The 18,419-nt window shown below is 40.2% G+C and overlaps 1 protein-coding gene across 1 annotated transcript; it reads right to left on the reverse strand.

Moving 5' to 3' along the window:
* Window positions 1-13,133: 13,133 nt before the first annotated feature.
* On the reverse strand, window positions 13,134-18,189 carry LOC105011076 (T-cell surface glycoprotein CD3 epsilon chain). The gene is made up of 6 exons (XM_010870866.3): window positions 18,092-18,189; window positions 17,101-17,207; window positions 16,278-16,466; window positions 15,612-15,749; window positions 15,189-15,241; window positions 13,134-13,859 (listed from the first exon to the last, which is right to left on the reverse strand). The coding sequence occupies exons 2-6, from the start codon at window positions 17,165-17,167 to the stop codon at window positions 13,794-13,796; spliced, it is 513 nt and encodes a 170-aa protein (XP_010869168.1). The 5' UTR covers window positions 17,168-17,207; window positions 18,092-18,189; the 3' UTR covers window positions 13,134-13,793.
* Window positions 18,190-18,419: the final 230 nt, after the last annotated feature.

The raw sequence follows: 18,419 nt of genomic DNA on the forward strand, positions 1-18,419 counted from the left end.
TGTTCTATTGTATTTACCTATGCTTGTAACTAGTGGATTTTTACTTATTTTATTTGTAGTACCTCACTTGTATTTATTAATGATTTAACTTTATTATTTATTATAAACCATGAGTTGTGTGATTGCTACACCACAAATTAACAGTTACTTATCACTGAATTGGCAGTATACCTGGTCCATATTGTCATAATTAAGGGTATTCTCTATCCAGGTATGGACAATTATTTCCATACAATCAAATTGATTTATGAAGAACTCAACTCTACAAAATAACCTTTGTTTGCACATTAATATGTTAAACAGCAAGTAAACATACCATATACAACCTCAAACAGTTTGAGCCCCCGAAACTCTCGCTTTCCATGGCAGCCAACAAAATTGTACTCTCTTGATAGGGTGTGGTCTAAAAGGAAGGCCATCATTCTTCTGGTGGCTTCATCCAATGTTCTTCCTCCAATTTCTGCCACCACACCAACCTAAAGAAAAATAAGATTATCATAATGGGAATTCATTCTGATTATCATCGGAAGTAGTAATCTACTATTTGTATAGTGTATCGAGTCCCTAAATACAACTCTATTTTTCATAATTCCCAGGGAACACTCTCATAATACATGCAGTTGCCTCTCGAACAGATGTTTTATACTTGTACTTGAGTTATTAGCAAAAAAGCTACTGTGCAAACGTCCTACGTCACCATTATTTTTGTTTTAGAAATGGTATAATGACCATATGCTAATTGTGGGAAGTATTTAGTGTGACCTCCCCTTACACTTGAGCAATTGATGGGATCATGAATGTGGAAAAGTACAGACAGGTTTTAATTTATAATGCCATTCCTTCTGGAAAGTGCCATATTGGGAATATTTTTTTTTAGCATGATAACGATTCCAAGTACACTGCTAATACAGTGAAATCATATTTGAAGAGAAAAACAGCTTTCCTGAATTTATAGAGGCAGTATGGGGTCACCTAGACAGAAAAAAATAAAATATGGCCTAAATCTAAAGATGAACTGTGGGAAGTGCAGAAAGCAGCCGAGGTAAAATATGCCAGACAATTACTTCAAAAAACTTAAGGGCAGTCCCCCCAAAAGAGGTGTGAGATGTGCTCAGTGCAAACAGAGATTACACAAAATACTGACTTTTGCCTGAAGAAGCCTTTTTGTTATTATTTTGTGTACATATTTCCTGTACTTTCTGCATCTTAATAAAGAAACCGAAAAATAAATGTGGGTGGTAATTAAAACTTTGCTAAAAAAACTAAGCTTGTGGTGGCCTAAGACTTTTGTATAGTACTGTATGTGCAAAGACATTAACGATCAGCCCAGTAAATCTGCTAAATGGTCATATTAGAACATACCACTTGTTTGTGGAAGGTGGGGTCTGCCAATTTTTGCTCCATTGCAGCAACATCCAAGACCGTCCTCAGGGGGAAAACAATATCTTCTGGAAGTGCTGTAACTGAAAACAGTAGTCATCACTAACTAAGCATTATCTATCAATGACTTCATTATGTGTGTGGACCCTCAACTAAAATGCTGACTAGTTCCTTTGAAACACTGATGAACAATATGGTGGCATAACTGTAAACAAAGAATCATAATCATGCGTAATAAATCATATTTCATGATGATGTACTCATCTTAGTAAATGTTTTAATTAAGGTGTTGATCATCCATGTTGTAAATGAAAAACGTTGAACTCGTGTTAGGCTCGTTCTTGATGATTCATGAGATATTAATGCATAATTCATGCATGAATTTATACATGAATACATGATAATTCATGTACCCTGACCGTTAAGTGTTATAATAATATTTTGAGTAAAACTTTAGAATACTCTTCCATCATCAATGAATAACTACACAGGAACAAATAAGTAACACACTATTAACATTCTACTAACTAATATTAACTAATAAGGAACTCTGATTAATGAAATAGTAATAGCACTCAGTTGAATGTGGTAGTTCTATAACTAATCAATAACTGCTATGTTTTTCATACCTCCCAGATAACTACTAAGATAACTACTATATGAGTTTATAATGCATAATTTAGGAAGGAATTGGTACAGTATTCTAAAGTGTAAAGTTAATTCGGCATATTTTGTGCCATTTGTTAATTGAATTAGCACTAACGCTAAATAAAAAAGGAAAAAATAGCACAGGCCGCGGAGATGGTGTTAAAGCTTCTCGAATCTCGAATGTTCTGTGATGAAATAGACATTTGTTAAAGATTTATTAAAAAATTTACATTTGAGAAGGGGATTTTTTCATTAAATGCACACACTTTTAAAATAACAGCTAGCTGCTGAAATGGTCACTGTATTTGTTCTGTGATCACAAAATAAACGAGAGCAGACACGATTAAACAGGCTTGTCTTGTAATTGCATTCGAAAAATGTATAAGGAAGTGCTTTCATTTTGGCTGTTTGATGTGCACATCGATCTTATACAAATGAAAAATGGCGCCAGAAATAAGGGAAAATATGGCGCGATCTGGGAGAATTCGAAATTCTAAAGTGACAAGAAGCTTTTGGTTAACATCGTGTTTTGAAAACAATGTACTTTAATTAACATTTATATTGTGAAATGTAACTTTCTTACCTTGACTTAGCCTTGACTACGAAAACAGCAAGAATCTTCCAAATCTCCTCCCGAAAATTACAGCAGAGAGTGAGTGAGAATGAGAGAGTGAATGGTGTCGCGGCCTCGCGGGCGCGAAAAGGGCGAGGGCGATGGGAAGTGCTGAATGAAATCTCGCGAGATCTATCATGTAAACGTTTTTTTAATTTTTTATTATTTGTGTCACCGTTGTACAGTGTCTGTACCTTTAGGTGTCTTTTTGTAACTGTTTAAATTATATTGTGAGTAAAAGTGTGCATACTTTTGACTGCACCACTGTGACAGTATCTGCAGGGGCTTGATCCTTTTAATTGGCCGAAAATTGGTTAAAATGGCAGTTGTGTTGGCATTTGTATAGATACAAGCAATTTCAAAGGTGCATCTGTAAAAAAATAATTGGGTTTGACTGTTTGCACTTCCTCTGTAAACTGAATTAGTCCCCAAGTGTAGCCCATTTTCAACCCATGCACTCATTTCCCATTAGTGAACCACCTAGGCCCCACAAAGGGAGCCCAACTGGGTTTGCCCATGTTGGACTTACTCAGTTGACCCAAGTGGGCCCCAGATAAGAAGCCCATTTTGAGCCCATGCCCACTCTGTACCCCTGTCACCCATTTGTAACCCATATGGGCCCCACATAAATGTGTTGGCTGGGTCCAAAGTGTCAGCTAGCTTTTTGCAGATCATAAAATCTCATTCGCACACAACTATGTTAATAACTGTTTAAGACCCAACAATTATTTCCATTCATTCAAACTTCTATTTTTCCGAACTAGATGCTCAGTTGAGTCACGAATCAAAACAACAATCCAAAACACACAAGCAAGCCCACACCAGAAGATCAAAAACACCACATACATTTGTTAAAATAATAAAACAAAAATGGCAATGCATTCTAGCAAGTCTTAGGACCTGACAGAATGTATTGTTTAGGTTCTTCTCTTTTTAGGGTATCTCACTGTCGAAAAAAGAATGTTGCATAAAATTATTATATTCAGAGAAATGCTCTGAACATGACTGAAAGAAAACACATGCTAAAGGCTAGGTGTGCGGTGGTGGATTAACCAAACCAGACAGGGTTAGAAAATAATGTTAAGACAACAGTACATTAGCAAGGAAACCCAGCACAGAGTTTGAATTTAAACAGGGGGCCATGTAAGGCGGTGATGAGTGATGACAATCATTGCTGTACAGAAGGTATTGCTCAGTCTAAACTGGCTACGATTCATAAATAATTTGGTATGACCATTAACTGGTTATTTGTTTCTATTTATGTATCACTTCTTTCTACGGTTTAGTTAGTTTCTGAGAGAAGTCAGTCAGCTCCAATAAGTGCATCTCGAAGTCCCTCAAAAGTATATCTTATATACATTGCCGTTGCCTAGAACAGTTAATGCCATTATCATTTTTGATGTACAGTACATCACTTGCTATGCATTTTAGATTTATATGAATTGTATTTACTCCATTGAACAAGCTTAGATCTTTTTTTATGTTTAGTAATGGTAAATAGCATTTTTGCACCCTCACACGATAGTTGATTTGTCTGTCAGAAGGTTAACATTATTGTTATATTATATTACATAGAAAATTATATTTTTTAATGATGTAAAGTTAAAACATAATTTGGGATTTATCATATTCTTTTCAACCTATGTACCAATACTGTTTGAAGGATTCTGGTGAATAAAATGGAAAGTTGATCACAAAAAAGGACAAAAGGACATTTTACAAGAATTGTAAAAATAAATGTTCTACTTTTCGATTACTGGTAGTGTTGTGACACTTCGTTGTATGTTTTGTTCTGTGCTTATATTAATTCTAATAAGATCAACAAGTAAATTACCTTCCGATTTTTCACTTATTTACAACCAAACAAAAATCACTTTAGTTTTTGCTCCACAGGTAACTGAATGTGTCTGATATTTTAAATGGAACATAGCACTGGATATATGCAATATTTGTAGAGTGTATAGTTAATAAAGTAATTGAGCAGATATTTCTATCCAGAATGACTTACAGTAATGGGTGGATACATTTTTAAACTCTCCCCCCGTGGGAATCCAACCCACAAACCTTGACTCCGCTCTTACCAAGTGAGCTATACAGTACCTATGAGGAGCGATGAGTGTGGTTAATGGTGTTTACTGCACCTAGTCTGGTGAAGTGTGGTTTCCTCAGAGAAGAGATGGAACGGAAGAGCTCAAACAACACAGCTCTCATTTGACACAATCAACCTCCACACTTATCTTCCCTCACATCACCCCCACTACCAGTACACATTAACATACATACCTAAACACAAACATACATACATACATACATATATACATAAATACATTTATACATGGGATGTTGACATATGAGCCTGAAAATACGTTTTTTTGTTAATTCAAATATAAGGCATGCAAATTATTGAATTGTGTTATACCGACTCTTAAATGTCCAAAAATGTATGTGGTCTTTAAGATTTTGTATTAGAATCTGAATTTATTCACTGATTTGTTTTATTAGTGCCTAATATTGTCATATGGTGTGACCTGAATGTGACTGTATATAAAATGAAAATGGGGTAAATGTTCTTAAGAAACTCACTTTATCATAATTCTTTATCATTACTATCTTGACATCCAGCATTTACTTGTGAAAATTCATTACATTTTCAATTATTTTTCTTGTTGCAAATCTTAATCTTTCAATATATTTTAGATTAATAACGACAAACCCTAATATAAATCTAACAAAATGCTTGTGTCTCTTGCTGATACTATTTTACATGTGTTCCATTTATAATTTTATGATTCATCACTAATTAAGATTTTTTTGGTCACGATTCTGAATGTCACACCAAATTATATTGTGTCACACCATGAGATGAACCACACCACAGTACAATTTGTTGATGCAAAAACATGTATTGTATCCATTTAACATTCAAACAAAAACTGTTTAAGAACAATCACACAAAGGTGTGAAACATTTTGCTACTAAACAAAGTATTGATTACTCATAACTACCCCTAAGTAAGTGGGCCATCAGGGCCTAGCAAGGCATTCTCTGCTGGCTTAAAGATTTTCAGAATCAGAAAATTATATTTTTATTATTTAATATATGTTTTCATTAACACTATCTGTATTTTACGAAGTTCATTCCCATCAGTCTACTAACGTAATTTCAATGCTCATTTGTGCTGATTCTACTGTGTATTCACACAGTAGACTACAGGCTCTGAAGAGAAACGCCAACAGACTGTCCCAAACAAACTAAACCTCCTTTCATGCTATTAAAAGCTGTTTACCTCTGCCAAACGGCTGTGTGTCGCTGGTCTGGTTTTACTGTACTAGTGAGGACCAGAAATCCCCTTATGGATAGAAAAACCAAGAAAATGAAAGTGTGTGTGTTTGCGCGCGGCTCCCAGCTTTTCATCAAGCTGACTGTTGTGTTGGCAATTCCCATGCGACGATTCTAAAACCTTTGTAATGACTGAGACCTATTTTAATGTAAATATGATTTGTGGAGTCAACTGTGTGTGTGTTTCCTGGTTTCCCAAAATGTACCAAACTTTTTCACCAAAATGTCCCGACATCATGTAAAACATAAACAATGGCGAAATTCTGCCTTTTCAAAATCCTGTTGTTGGCTTCCCACTGAGGAACATATTTTGAAAGACATCTTTTCAATGTCCCTTTCTCAACGGTTTATAGGTTATGTTTTCGGAGCTAAGATTATGGTGTAATTTAGGCCTAGCAGTTACCTAGATTTAAATGAATGGATAAGTTACAAAGAAAGTGTTGTGAAAACAAGCAGAAACATAGTGTGCATTGACATGTGTGTGCGCTGGACCATGAGGAAGATAAACCGGGAGACAAAACATTGAAACTCATAGAATCTGTTACGAAGGACGACCCTTGTAGGCAGGTAAATTGGCTGTTTTAGAATTGGCCAATCAGGAGCGCCACTGCGCTCGGCTTTTCGCTGAGGAAGATGGTTTAAGTTCAGTTTCAAGACAACCAGGAACAGGGAACTGACGTTGGAAAACTGTGCGGTTGATTTATAGTTATTATTATATAGTGTTACTGTCATTATATCTAAGTCCTTACAATTGTGTTCGTGCATCTACCAGTAAGTAAAACGGATGTTGTTGTTCGTTTACCTTATAAAGACAGACAACCTTCCCTCCCTTCCCTACACCAACCCCCCTTCAACAGCAGCATCACATAGAGCAGGAGGGCAGTGCGTGCTGACTCAGGCCAATCCTGCCACCGGTGCCAGTTGGTGATCAAAATCTGCCTCTGGATGATGATGACTGGCCACTGCCACCACCCCCAGTAGCAGATAACGTTTATCAGCCACCGTCTCAGGACCTTATGGCAGAGCTCATAACAGCACTGAGAAACATTAGGACGACAAGTCAGCAGGAGCCTCGTAGATGCCCTGAGCCACTCATCCAGCGTCCGGGGTACTGACACCAGAGTACTGTGTACCCTACACCCCACAGAGATGTGAGTCGCTGCACGAAGAGCTGCAACCTTACAACCCCCGTGAGACAGTGTACCGCGGGCCTAAACCCATAATCCCTGCATTCACCAAAGGGGATCCGAGAGAGTTTGCCAGGCTTAAGGTCGCTCTGGGGAATTTATTGCCTGTGGACGCTACAGAGCGCTTCAAATACCAGATCCTGGTGGATCACCTGAAGTATGAAGAAGCTCTGCTAATAGCGGACTCCTACACTAACTCCCTGCAGCCCTACACTGACACTATGGCAAGCTTAATTGAACATTATGGCCAGCCTCAGCAACTAGCTCTCAGGAAAATAGCTGATCTGATGGAGGCCCCTAATATCACACGTGGTGACACCAGTGGGTTTAAGCGGTTCGCCCTGAAAGTGAGAGCACTTGTGGGAATGTTAGATCAGCTCGGGGATAGTGGAAAGACCCGTCACTGTGGTTCACATGTGACACGGCTGCTGTCTAAACTGCCTCATGATCTACGGGCTGAGTTTAAGAGGTTCCTGTACCCAATGCGTGTTACGATCCCGACCCTCCTGCACTTTTCCGATTGGCTTGACTACGAGCTGAAGATGCAAGAGACCGTGTATGAGCCTCTACATGGTGAAGACAAGAGTAGAGCAGGACCCAGGACAGAGCGCCGCCGCGACGGTAATAGGAGCAAGAGCACCAGCATCTATCAGATAAACCTGATAGCACCCCAGCGGTAGAGAAGGCTCCCTCTAGCACCAAGCAGCAGGAGAGGACAGCATACTGCCCCTACTGCTCTAACTTGCAACATTTCCTAGACGAGTGTGCGAACTTTGCACAGCTTCCAGTGGAACAGATAACAGCGTGGATCAAGACCAACAAAAGGTGCTGGCGATGTGGTCGCACACATCAGGCTGCCCAGTGCCGCCTGAAGATTACATGTCACAAGTGTAAGGGGAAACATCTCCAAGCTCTGCATGAAGTGAATATCAAACCTGCTGCTGAGGATACATCCTGCCTCATCAGCACAACTAATGAAGTCCTGTACGTGGACAGGACGGCAGGGTGCAGCCAGGTCCTGCTTAAAATGAGTAAAGTGCTGCTGCGTAACGGTGAACACACCTTGGAGACATATGCCATCCTGGATGACGGGTCGGAGCGGACTATTCTCCTCCCTGCAGCAGTGCAGAGCCTTAAGCTTACCGGGGAGCCGGAAGATCTGACCCTTAGAACTGTGAGGCAGGACATCAGGGTTCTACACGGCGCTGCAGTGTCTTTCTCCATCTCCCCAGTAGACCATCCTAAGAAATCCTTCAAGATATACAGAGCATTCACTGCTGATCAACTGGGTCTGGCTGAGCACACTTACCCGACCAAGGCACTTCAGAGGAAGCACAAACATTTAAGAGGCCTCCCTATTCAGACGATAAACAGAGTGCAACCTCTGCTGCTAGTCGGGTCTGATTATACACACTTAATCACTCCCATGGAGCCTGTGCGTTTGGGACCCCACGGGGGACCAGCAGCAGTGAAGACGAGGTTGGGCTGGACACTTCAGGGGCCGGCCAGGTACAGCAAGCAGCAGGCAACAACCCAACAGTGCCAGCACGTCTCCACTCTCTCACCCACTAACAACTTTCTACAGAGTGTAGAGAAATTGTGGCAGCTCGATGTTTTGCCCTACAGGAGTGAAAAGCTTGTCACACGCTCCAGGCAGGATCAGGAAGCAGTCCGCCTGCTGGAAGCAAAGACCACACGAGTAGACATTGATGGGATTCAGCGCTACGCTACTCCACTCCTCAGAGTGAAGAACATGCCAACCCTTTGGGCACCTAAGGAGGCTGTGCTAGCTAATCTCCGTAGTACAGAGAGACGCCTGCTTCGAGACCCTCAAAGAGCAGCTGCATCCTATGCAGAGATTGGAAAACTGGAGAAGGCAGGCTATGCTGTTAAAGTGTCCGAAGAGGATCTGAACAAAGCAGCAGAGTCCTGGTTCATCCCCCATCACATGGTGAGCCATAACGGAAAGAACAGGATTGTGTTCAACTGTTCTTTCAGGTATAAGGAAAAAAACTTAAACGAGCTGCTGTTGCCTGGGCCTACCTTAAGTTCCAGTCTACTGGGTGTCCTGCTACGCTTCAGAGAGCATGCCGTTGCTGTCAGCAGTGACATCAAGGTCATGTTTCACCAGGTGAGGCTGCTCCCTGAGGACAAGCCCTTGTTGCGCTTCCTGTGGCGCGACCTGAAGACCGAGGAACCATCCAGCATCTACACATGGCAGGTCCTTCCATTTGGCGCCGCATGTAGCCCCTGCTGTGCTACTTTTGCGATGCAGAAACACGTGTTTGACCACAGTCAGCCAGGAGAAGATGTCCGAGTGTCTATAGAACGATCATTCTATGTGGACAACTGTCTGCAGAGCCTCCCCTCGGTGGAAGAAGCCTGTCCCTTGGTCGACAAACTGACTTGAGTTACGCCAGTGGGCCAGTAATGCCCCTGAAGTCATCAGCCACCTGCCTAAAGAAGCCAGATCTGAGAGCAGTGAGTTGTGGCTCAACGAGTCTGGCATTGACCCACAGGAACTCGCCCTGGGACTCCACTGGTTCTGCAAGTCAGACACTTTAAGGTACAAATACCGAATGCCGGGCCAACCCACACCCACTATGCGAAACATATACAGTGTCCTGGCACGCCTGTACGACCCCCTGGGATTTATAGTCCCCTTCACCACGCGAGCCAAGGTCCTAGTACAGCACCTGTGGGATAAACAGAGAGACTGGGATGACCCGTCACTTCCTGAGGATGTGCTGCAGCCCTGGCTAATGTGGGAGGAAGAATTGCAGCACCTCTCCCAGATCATACTGCCTCGCTGCTATGTGAGCCCTGAGATGGACACTTCCAACCTCCTGCGAGACCTACACATCTTTGCTGATGCGTCAGAGAAGACATATGGCTCAGTGGCCTATCTGCGGACGGAGAGTGCAAACGGTCGTGTGGAAGTGTCCTTCCTAACTGCCAGATCCAGAGTGGCCCTGAAGAAGCAGCAATCGATCCCCAGATTAGAACTGTGTGCTGCCCTGACAGGTGCACAGCTAGCTGCACTACTGCAAAAGGAGCTGACGGTGAATATCCCCAATGTCGTCTTCTGGACAGACTCCACAACCGTACTCACCTGGCTCCAGTCTGACTCCTGTCGGTATAAGGTAAATCGTGGGAACACGGGTAGCTGAAATCCAGGAGCTGACTGATGTCCGAGCCTGGAGATATGTTGATTCTGCCAACAACCCAGCCGATGACATCACACGGGGAAAAACACTACTGGAACTGGCTGGTAAGACCAGATGGAGTCAGGGCCCTTTCTTCCTAAAACAGTCACCTGATGGCTGGCCCACCCGGCCAGTCACAACGGAGACAGAGAATTCTACGGAGCTGCGTAAACCCACTGTCTGCTGTCTCACTACAAGCATACAGACTCCTCTGCTGCCAAATGCTGACCAGTTCTCATCATAATCCATACGTTGATACTACGGTTGACAACATTGGATCACCGGATAAACTCTCCGTCCTCCCCGACTGATCCGTCCCGGAGCCTACGGTGTATTTAACTGTGCTGTCTCCGGGTAAACTGGAGGCCTTCAGAATTTCGAGTGAATAGATGTAAAATGCATGGTCCGCCACGCAATGAGTAAGTAGGACAAATGGTGTATGTACTGTCCTCTTCAATGAGCGCTAATGTAAAATAATGGGCTACTTTGACTGTGAGAGGCCAGCTAAATAAAGAAAATAAATAACATTCAGATTAGCAAGGCGTTCAAGGCTGGCCCAGCTATAGGCTTCAGCCTAGTTCACTTCTTTTAATGTGTCCTTTTTAACACAAAAAAAGTTTTAAAATGCACAGAAAATACATTAGGCTTAGTTATTAGTTATAAAATACAAGAATAAATTATTAGCTTTGATTAATAATTATCCTATGAGTAGGAAAATACAGTAAATATCAAATAGTGTGATGAATGGATCATATAGTGGCAAGGAAAACCAGTCACACTATATGATATAGTGTCACACCATATGAGGATTCATGCACTTAACTAAGTTTGGGTCTGTTGGTTATGCGCAAGCATCCTAGCAACATACCCAGTGCAACATGGTAACATAGATATAAAAGTAATAATGACAAAAAAAGTAATTTAATTTTGGCGTTTTTATGTAAAAATCATCACACTAAAAGACACTGGGGAAGGGTATTGAAGTGTGAGTGCCAAAAATATATAATTTATTGCAAAATAACAAGAGACAACTCACATTGTAACCCTCCCATGTCCTACTGAGGTGTTTTCAGGTCCTGGTTGAACAAGGACCCCTCCTCCCCAAGGGAGTACAAATATTTGCCCGTTTAAATATCACAATATAGTGTCACACCACATGATATCCATTTCTGGGATAAAAATCTCCTTGATCAGAGCTGACTCACAATATTATGCCTGGACTTTGAAAATATCAGACTCACAAATAGACATCTGTGTTATCATTCTGTACTTTATTGTGGAGAGTTGCATTTTTTCCCATTAGTTTTATTCCAGTTTAAACTTTGTGAGACATGCTTGGAACTGTCACACCATATGAGCTTTTGCATGTTTGGTGATGAATTGCATGAATGTTCAGTATATTTACATGAAGCAGCAGGTTCCGAACAAAAGATAAAGTTGTTTGACAAATTGAAATGTTATTTATTTGTGTTTGATGCTCGGAACCACTAAATGGCCATGTGATGTCAACCACCCACATAACAATAATACAAACATTTAGTTAAAACAGCAACTGCAGTCATTTTAGCTTGTTTTTATGCTAGTAGTAATATCATACATACGGCCCCTTTAAAGGTATAATTTGTGATTTTGTCAATGAAGTCAGTTTCCAAATGCCCAGCAATTGTCAAACCAGGAACCAAAGACAGGTCAGCTTCGTGCATCAGAAGCAGGACATGACCATCCTGAACAAATCATTTAAAGCTTTCATGCCTCGTTCACGATCTGAACCATTCTCTTTTCATGTCACAAGGTTACAAGAAACGCATTAGAATAATTGCTTGTGAGATTCACCTGGGATTTTCAGCTTTAGTCAGGCCTCTGCTGTTCTTGTTTTGTTTCAGTTTGTTCCATTTCAATTGCCGACTGAGCTCAGTCACACTCGCAGAATGTCTTCTAAACCAATGACTGGTTTGCAGGGTTCAACTTTTCAGCTGTTAAGAGGTTTTGGATGGATGATGACGCGACCAGTGCACTTTTAATGGGGTGACTGTGTCAGAAAGTCCACAAAGCAGAAGTAATGGTTCCCGGCCCAACAGGAGATGTGCTATCAGTCAGGGTCAATGGGGACTGCTGGTATGTCCCGACGCTTCCTTGAGTCAATCAGGGTCACGCCTATCCGGCCTACATAGAACTAACCTAAATAGGTTTGTTTGGGGTTGATCTGGGGTTCTGTCACTCGGAAAACGTGGCTTAAAGGTCAACAAAATACCTTAATGGCCTTGAAAGGCATGACAGGTTGTATATGTACAATCTTTATTGTTTTCAAGAGAGACAAATACATTCTATTGATATACATAAAACAGTACTAACTGGCTACAAGCTATGGTTGCATTTCACAGTACATAGTACTAGACATACTTTCTTGGTATGATTTAAGGTCAATCGGTACCGTAGACTTAAAAACAGAACTGTGCATTTGATAAGATTAACAATTTGACATCTTACAACACTGATAACATTATATTATGTCGAACTACCACTACTATATTTTTACTAGGATCAAGTATAAAATCCTACTCAGGCACATCAAAGAAATAACTATTTACATCTAAACCTTCACACTACAGATCCTTCTCACTAGATCATAGGTCTTCAACCCTCTCCTGGAGACCCCCCAGACATTCCATCTATTAGATGTATCCCAGAGCTAGCACACCTGAATCAACTTATTAACTAATTAACAAGCCCTTACCTGCTGAATCAGGTGAGCTATTTTAGGGGAAAAAATTTACTGTGAGATGGCTGGGGGATCGCCAGGAGAGGGTTGAAGACCTATGCACTAGATGTATATACTCAACTTGTTTGATCTTGAGTTCAGCAGTGATTATCGTTAGCAGGATGCGCTAGCCTAGCAGGATGTGAAAAGTACATTGAAAAAGGTACATGCTGAAAATACGTAACATACACATGCTTATGTTTGTTTTCCACAACCACAGTCCTTTAGTGGGGTCCTCCAATTTATACTTTTAATAAAAAACAACCATCAACTTTGTCCGTGGTTTGTTGCTCAGCTAAGCCTGTCTGTAACCATGATGACCTCTGCAAATTTATTGGTCAACACGACTTGGTTGTAAATTGGTTGCACAGGAGTATTCGCAGATTTAGCAGCCTTGACGTACTGTGAGCTGTGATCTATTGGGGAAAGTACTGGTACTTGTAAACCTCCTGAAGTTGATTGTACAGGACAAACATTAGTATAGGTAAGCATTTTCAGAATTGACCTTTTTCCAAGTATTGACTTGCGGTGACTTTTGTTGCTGGTAAATGCTTCTAACCATGAATGTTGGCCACGATTCAACTGGAGATCAAGTGAGACCAAAGTGAGTACATTCAGCTGGTGCTCATGGTGGAAAGGTGTGGTCTGGTAAGAGATCAGTCTCATTCCTTTGTCTCATTCTTGCGCACAGCATAGATATTTTTGCCGCGGTCTCCATGTCTGAGTGGCTGTCGGGCAAAAAAGTATTAATTAAAAAATGTATCTGTTTGTTGAGTGATATCAGACTGACAAAATGTCAGTAAACAATGTGTCCTGCCATAGACATACAACCTTTCAGAAATTACATTGAGAGAGAAGACAAACTTTGCAAGGACATGCGCCTTTACTGAAATCATATGCACCTTAAATTATGAAATTGGCTTGATAGGTCCATATACTCAGAAGGGTAACACCTAACTCAGGACATAATGGGTGTTCAGGCAAAAACATTAACAGTTACAAATCTTAATTGGTAGCATCTATTGACCAAAATGAATCAATGCAATATCTTATCAGATTAGTGCCGACAACTAATATAATTTGCCTAAGACCAATCTCTACATTTGTCAAAGATTTTGACCAATAAACATTTTCTTGAATGTGGCCTAGCACATGAATGCATATAAATCAGTTAAGTATATTCATATATTAACTGATAATTTGTACAAATGTTGCAGACCCTCTCAAGACTCATATGAACATATATTATGCAAAAGATTAAGAGTATTTTGGAAGTCTTCTCAAGAATATCAATTATGCGCCTGAGGCCCACAGTTAGAGCCTGACTGCAGAGGTGCCTCTAGGCATCTCCACGCTGCTGTTTTGATTGGCCCCAATTAAAGGCAGCTGCCCCACGTTGCCTCTAATTGGGGACTATTTTGCCCTTTTGGATCTTTCAGTTGTGGATCATTGTTTGTGCCATTTGTGTTTTGCCTCGGGTCGTGGTTTGCTACTCCGGTTGTTATTTTTTGTGTGTTATAATAAAAGGATGCTTCCCTGTTTTCGCTCTGTGCCTAGTGTCCTTCCCGCTCGACTGTGACAGGCATTTACAAAATTCACTAATTGGCCTTTAGAGGCTGTGGTTAATTCAAGGAGGACAAACTGTTAACAGTTGTCTTGTCAAATTACTTGGATTACATTTTTTCTGTGTGCTTTTTTAACAAGTAAGTTTGTCATTTCATGCTATTTCAGAGGGAATTGGGGAAAGAGAACTGAGTGTTTGCTAAATGAACAGTGGCTCCTACTCCAGTAGTACATGTGTAACAGGGCCCCCTATTCCACACAGATTGGTTTGGGTCAGAGCTACATGTACGTTTAAGTTAGATACACAGATTAAGATTCGTAGATCGGTATCCATTAGAGAAGTATCATTATTTCTGTGTGCAATACTGTTAAACCTAATTGCCCCTTTAAATTACTCGGGATGAGTGTGTCTGCTAAATGACCAATACATACGTTGAAATAACAGAAAGATGGAGAGATGGACAGACAGAGAAATAAAAATATGGAAGACATACCTCATAGTCAACATTTGACACCACTGGGGCCTGACCTCGTGAGCGAGAAGTTGCTACGGGAAAAATAAATGAACTATTCACAATACTGAATGCTTATAGCACACAAACACACAGTTAGACCTACCTATATACACAAAGCTAAAACTCAGTGTCGAGACCCACTGTATGGTGGATGGATCATATACAGCTTAAAAAATGAAGAGACCACTGAACCTTTTTCTTTCCTTCCCAAAGAAGTTAAAAAGAAAATTTTGAGTGAGGAACAGAAGTGTTCAAATTTGTAGTGATCTCTTAATTTTAACCCTTCTGTTCCTCAAACCTTCCTTTTTGACTTTTTTTGGAAAGGAAAGAAAAGGGTGCAGTGGTCTCTTAATTTTTTCCGGAGCTGTATTTGTGTGGCTGGTGAATCTAACAAGAATGTACGTTTTTGGGATGTTGCAGGTCCAGACTTCTTCTGAGCCCAGAAGTACACAATCAGGATGACAGCTCCAGTCAATATCAGGTCCCCAACAATGACCATGGCAATTTGATTCATTTCCACCTCGTAGCAGTTCTCACAACCTGCATCACAGAGATTAACATATTGTAGGATAAAGCAGATCCTAGAGGATGGACCCGAAGAGGGGTTCAGTGCATTCAGTGAGAGAAAACCTCTTAATAGAGTGTGCAGTAAGAAAAATTACATGTTTGTTAATGTTCAGTGAGGTGTGAAGTATGTTAATGTCCTGTAAGTAGTAATGTTTGTTAATGTTCAGTGAGGTGTGAAGTATGTTAATATCCAGTAAGTAGTAATGTTTGTTAATGTTCAGTGAGGTGTGAAGTATGTTAATGTCCAGTAAGTAGTAATGTTTGTTAATGTTCAGTGAGTTGTGAAGTATGTTAATGTCCAGTAAGTAGTAATGTTTGTTAATGTTCAGTGAGTTGTGAAGTATGTTAATGTCCAGTAAGTAGTAATGTTTGTTAATGTTCAGTGAGTTGTGAAGAAACATAGCTATTATAATAATCATGAAGTGCTCTTAAATACAGGATTGAAAAGCAGATGACATTTGTGAAATCAAAAGATGCTGTTATTAGGAAACATTCACTCACCCCTTCCTTGAATATAGAATAGATGTTTAATGTTTTCCTTTCCATATTGACAATGGTAGGATCGTGTGTTGCCTATTTCTATGGGATCAAAACTGCGTGCTTCAGCCTGAATTAGTTCATTGTCTACATACCATTCTCCTATTTCAGGACAGGTCAATGTGTACTTGTCTCTCCAGAAGGTCACATCCCCTACATTGAGAAAACACAAGGAGTGCAAGGAACATTTATTTATCCTCTGTCTACAACCACACTCTAAAAAGAAAAGGCTCGTGTATGGCACTTTAGGGGTTCTTCACATTGAAACGTTGAGTAACCCCTATAAGTTCTTCCAAGAACCCTTTGAAAGGGTTTTTCAAATAACCCCTTTTTAAGGTAGTTTGAGTAACAAGCATAAATATTTATTCACAAAACCCTTCAAAATGTTCCCTCTAAGAACATACAGGTGTTTCCTCACAATTTTGAAGTAAAGAACACTATTTTTTTCGAGTAAAGATTCTATAGAGTAGTAATATATCATGTGAAAGCGCTAGGCTTCACATAATATAGTGTGTAAAAACACACTCAAATTCAATTAACTTGCTTTTATGTTCAGAAAATAGATGTACAACATGTTCTCAAACAATATTTAAAATAGAGCACAAATATGATTAGACAGATGCATATAGGACATACACATATAAAGATACTAAAAGATTTTTAAGGTTTATGTAGAATTGTATTTATCAGACGTTTTGAGGCAATGAAAGGTAAAATGATGTTCACAGTAATATGGAAAGGTTAAATCCTGCTGAAAAAAGGACAGGGAAAAATAACTTCACATTACCTTGACCCTCCACTTTGGTCAAAATGCCGAGGAAGACGAGCAAACCATTAATGACAATTCTGTTCATTTTCTCGACTTCTCACACAGATATCTCAGCTTTCAGTCGTCTATAAACCAAATCACCATGTACAACAACTAGGATTACTGTCTGAAACAAATTAACAATGAACTCCAAGGAAAATCACAAGTTACGGAGGAGACAGCAAATGACAAAGGTTGAAAGTAGTCATTAAAATACTAATCTCTTGCCCTCCCCTCCCCTCTCTCATTCTCTCTCTTGCTGTCTCTCTCCTACTCTCTCTTACTCAACATTTTTACAATAAGTGAATATATTTGAAATATATGTATTATTTTTTACATAGCAATCCGAAATAATTGCTTTTCCAAACAAACACTTGTAGGCCAGTAGCAATTAAATTTTTTTTGTGCTTGAATTATTCAGTCATTTCGAGTCTTATTGTTCATAATTGTGTCACTTGTGTAGGCTACTGTCTTAACGTTTTTACAGTGTTACAAAAGGTTGCTGGTACTGAGGTTTATTATTTTTTTAAGAGAATATGTTTGTGCATTATAAACAGGTTTTGGAGAGCGTCAGTGGTAGGGTTGGGTACGGTACTTTTAAGGGTTACTGTACTTTTAAGGGTTAACGACGGTATACCGAGGACCGGTTCACGTAAAATCTATCGGTGCCAAATGTTGGTATCTGAGAGCTGGGTGAGAGAGTAGAGAGAAAATTTGAGCCAGACTACGAGAGCCAGATTACCTCACCCCTGCAGCTTGTTCAATGTTCAACACCAACAGAGTCAGGGCAATGAGGAGCCGAAGTGTGGTTACGCTTTTCAAAACCTGACAAAATATTTCTTAAAGCTGAAGCGTGTTCCGTATTTGATGGCATTAAAGCCAAGTCGGCCGCAGCAGCCGCAGCTAACATTAGCGTTACAAAAGTACCGAAAAAAGGTGCCGTTGGGTACCGGTACCGAACCCTACTTACCACTGTCTCCATGGCCAATGTAGCTGACAGCGGGACGATTCGTCACATTGGAACCCCTAGAAATGTAACGCTTTACTTCATTTTCATTATAGTTTTGATTTAGAAGTTACCTGTTGTGAAGTTTTAAAATTGGACGCATTTATGTCCTTTGAACTCCAGAAGCGCTGATTGGAGAAACTGCATAAAATTTGAATTTTGTACAGTACTCTTCATAGGTTTGGGGTCACTTATAGAAATGGCTTTGTTTTTGAATGAAAAGCTAATTCTTTGTCCATTAAAATAAATTGATAAGTCGCCTCTTGGTTTCTGATCATTGGCCTTTCATCGA

The sequence above is a fragment of the Esox lucius genome, chromosome 1, assembly GCF_011004845.1.
Source record: "Esox lucius isolate fEsoLuc1 chromosome 1, fEsoLuc1.pri, whole genome shotgun sequence".
Taxonomy (NCBI): Eukaryota; Metazoa; Chordata; class Actinopteri; order Esociformes; family Esocidae; genus Esox; species Esox lucius.

Coding starts and splice junctions, on each gene's coding strand:
- LOC105011076 (XM_010870866.3), bottom strand. CDS start 17,167: ATGAACAGAATTGTCATTAATGGTTTGCTCGTCTTCCTCGGCATTTTG. Junction 16,467..17,100: donor GACCAAAGTGGAGGGTCAAG/GTAATGTGAAGT, acceptor TTCTCAATGTAG/GGGATGTGACCTTCTGGAGA. Junction 15,750..16,277: donor ATTCTATATTCAAGGAAGGG/GTGAGTGAATGT, acceptor TCTGTGATGCAG/GTTGTGAGAACTGCTACGAG.